Source organism: Suricata suricatta, chromosome 8 (assembly GCF_006229205.1).
Source record: "Suricata suricatta isolate VVHF042 chromosome 8, meerkat_22Aug2017_6uvM2_HiC, whole genome shotgun sequence".
Taxonomy (NCBI): Eukaryota; Metazoa; Chordata; class Mammalia; order Carnivora; family Herpestidae; genus Suricata; species Suricata suricatta.
The window spans coordinates 98798653-98802022 of NC_043707.1; the positions used below are offsets into that span (position 1 = coordinate 98798653).

The 3370-nt window shown below is 60.0% G+C and overlaps 1 protein-coding gene across 1 annotated transcript in view; it reads right to left on the reverse strand.

Moving 5' to 3' along the window:
* BSND (barttin CLCNK type accessory beta subunit) overlaps nucleotides 1-2686 on the reverse strand; it is a 10740-nt gene extending 8054 nt beyond the window's left edge. Inside the window, exon 1 of the mRNA XM_029947850.1 lies at nucleotides 2510-2686. Within this exon, the coding sequence (XP_029803710.1) occupies nucleotides 2510-2686 (177 nt within the window). The remainder of the gene's footprint in view (nucleotides 1-2509) is intronic.
* Nucleotides 2687-3370: the final 684 nt, after the last annotated feature.

Here is a 3370-nt window from a genome sequence, read left to right on the forward strand (position 1 = left end):
TGTCTTTGGTCATGCCGCTGCTCCTCCCTGGCCGCTCCCTCCCCATCTTGTCTGCCTGGCCGGCTGCCACTTAACCCACACAGGCCTGCTCGTCTTCCCTGTGAAGCCTGCTCTCCCTGTCAGGCAGGAAGTGTCCCCCCACCCCCGGGATCCCCAGCCCCTCAAAGACGGGGCCAGCTTAATTTCGGCTACTCTCATATCTTAATTGGCTGCTTCTGTCCCCTTGTATTTATATGTTTCAATCTGGAAATTTCCCATTTGTCAGACCAGCATTTGCCAAGGGCCCCGGGACCCAGGCACCGAGACAGCGTGGGAGACGGGGCCTCTCCGGCATCTCGGAAACACACAGCCCCACGCCGGTACCCACACAGCACAGAGACTGCCCAATGCCACAAACACCAATGAGGCGGACAAGGTGTGATACCGGTCCCCACGCCCCCCACTGGGCCATGCAAGGCTCCGGGAGGTGGGGGGCACCCTCTGCCAAGGTCACAGAAGAGGGGCGCAGGGAGGAGGGATCTGAAGCTAGGCCTGGAGGACACTAAGCGTGTCTCCACCCTGCCATGCCGCTTCTAAGCACCTGAACATGTGAATCTATCAACAGTTACTCATTAATACCCAGCAAGAGGCCCTCTCCCCTCGCTCCCTCACTCCGCACCGCAACCTGCCCCCCCAGGGCCACCTCTGGCAAAGGGAGAGAGGGCAGGAAGGACACCGCCCTCCACACCCCTGCTGTCCCCTTGCTGGGCCCCAGGATGCAGCCTCCTCTCAGGGAGGAGGGTGACAACGGAGGTGGTGATGCAGGGGGCCTAGACCCCAAGAACCTCTTCTCCTGGTGACCTCCACTCAGGGCATTGCACAGAGGCTCGTTGACTGTAAACTGCCCCGTGAATGACTGCAAACCAGTCCAGACTGCCCCAGCACCAAACACACACACAGCCCGGGGCTGGCCCACAGAGGGGGCAGGGCTGCGGAGAGCCAGGTCCCGGCCCCCAGGAGCTTTCTCCCGCCTCCCCTGACCCCTGAGCAGAGCCGCCCAGGTGGGAGGGCGGAGGGGGCTGCAGGGAGTGGGGGCTGGAGCCCTCCACGTCAGGCCCAGAAGGACCCTTAGAGGCACACTCTTTCTCACACCCTCTTCCCGACACATTGTACAAATGAGGAAACTGAGGCTCAGAGAAGGAAGGGGCTTGACCAAACTCTTCCAGGCAGTTGGAGACAGAGCCCAGGTGGGAATCCATGCTTCTCTCCTTGTCTCCCTGGGTCTGCCTGACCAGCTGTGTGACCTTGGAAAAGTCACTCACCCTCTCTGGGCACTGACAGATTATAACTCCTGACATGGTCCACACATTGTTGGGGGACCAGTAACAGTGAGATGGAAAGCCCTTCTCCTAAATACAACACCCTCCAGCTTATAAAACATGGCTACTTCCCAGCTCTTCTCTGTTCTTCATAATAACTTTGGGAGGCTGGGAGAAATAGGAGCTTGGGGCCCATTTTACAGATGAAAAAACTGAGGTTCAGAAAAACCAAGGTCACACAGAACGTTTGAGACAGAGCAAGAGCCAGATCTCAGAACTCCCAATTCAGTGCTCATCTCATCAAGTCCCTCATAGGCTAGGGGTGCATTAACACTGAAGAGCAGGGCACTGTCCCACCCACACCATCACTTATACCTGAGCCACCCAAGAACTCTCAGCGGCTCTGGGACACGGGGACAGCCCTCAGGGGTGGACATGCACATCTGAGCTCCATCCCCAACTTTCACACTTAGAGGCTAGGGGCCTCAACTTCCTGAGCCCAGTGCTTCTCCACTCTAAAATGAAACTACTGGGGCACCCCCCAGCTCAGTCAGCTAAGCGTCCAACTTCAGCTCAGGTCACCATCTCACAGTTCGCGGGTTTGAGCCCCGCATCTGCACTGTGGTGCACAGCCTGCTTGGGATTCCCTCTCTGTCCCCCTCTCCCTCTCTGCCCCTCCCTCACGCTCCCTTTCTCACTCTCTCAAAAATAAATAAATACACTTCAAAAATAAATTAACACGGAGCTGCAGACAGTACCCAAAGGCCCGGGATGAGGACAGCTGCCCCGGGAACGCAGGGGTGCCTGGCAGGCAGCAGACATCCTCAAAGCTGGTTTCTAGCACAAGATGATGCGCTGGGTCTCAGTGCGTCTCCCTCCTGGCCCAGGGCTCCAGGCCCAGGGGGCTTCTGATCAATCCTTACGCTGAAGAAGGGAGGGAGGGAGGAATGGCGGACTGGAGGGAGGGAGGGCGGATGGAGTGATGGAGGGGAGAGGGATGGAGAGGGGTCGGAGGGATGGCGGGAGGAAGGGAGGGGTGGTCGGGAGGATGGATGGATAGGTGGATGGGTGGATGCTAATGAGGGCAGAGAGAAGAAGAGAGAGTCGAGGAGGGGATGAAGACCAGTGGAGGATGGGGGGCTATGTGGGGAACAGAGGCACAGTCCGCGAGCCCCCTGGGTCGCAGCCCACGTGGCGCCCCCTCGGCCTACCTTGGGGTAGCACTGGCACATGCTCCAGACGACGCCCCCGATCACCATGACACAGCCCATGGCGTAGAAGGTGCCGTAGACCTGGGGCCGGTCGTGGCTCATGAGGAACGTGCCGAGGGCCAGCAGGAAGAGCCCCAGCACGATGAAGCCGATGCGGAAGGTCTTCTCATCAGCCATGGCTGCCCCGCCAGACCCCTGGTGGAGGGGGGCCGCGCCGCCACCCAGAGAAGGCCGGGGTCCAGGACCACCGCGGGCCGGGGCTTCGGGGCGAAGGGAGGACGGCCCCCTCCTGGTCCAGCTACAGTCGGGCGTGCACCACTCGCCAGGCTTCGGGGGCTACGCTCCGATGGGCCCCAGCCGCCCCCACACCTTGGCTCCCTGTCACCTCTCCTCTGGGCCCGGCGAGAGCGTGTGTGCAGTGTGGATCTGGGTGAGGGAAAACATGAGGGAGGGAGGGGGGAGGTTTCAGGGGCTGGGCCCCGGCCAAGGGTTTGACATCACCTCATTTGCCTGTGTGGGGCTGAGCTTGGCTGGACGGGTGGCCCCAGGCCACCCAGCCACCGGCAGCAGGCGAAGAAAATGCCCAGACCCAAAGACATTAGCCTGCAGAAGGCCGATTCTGGGACCCTACAGGCTCGCAGTTTAGGATCTGAAGAACTCTGGGCTCCTCAAGGTCATGCGCCCCTCTGGGGTTCAGGAATAATAGCTCCTATTTACTGGACGGTGGCTGCATGCATGACCCTGTTCTAAACGTGTCACAGGTATTAACTCACTAAGGGAATCCCACGGGGCAACTACCCCCACCCCCACCCCCACTTTACAGATGAGGACAGAGGGGTAAGTTGGCCAAGGTCACAGAGG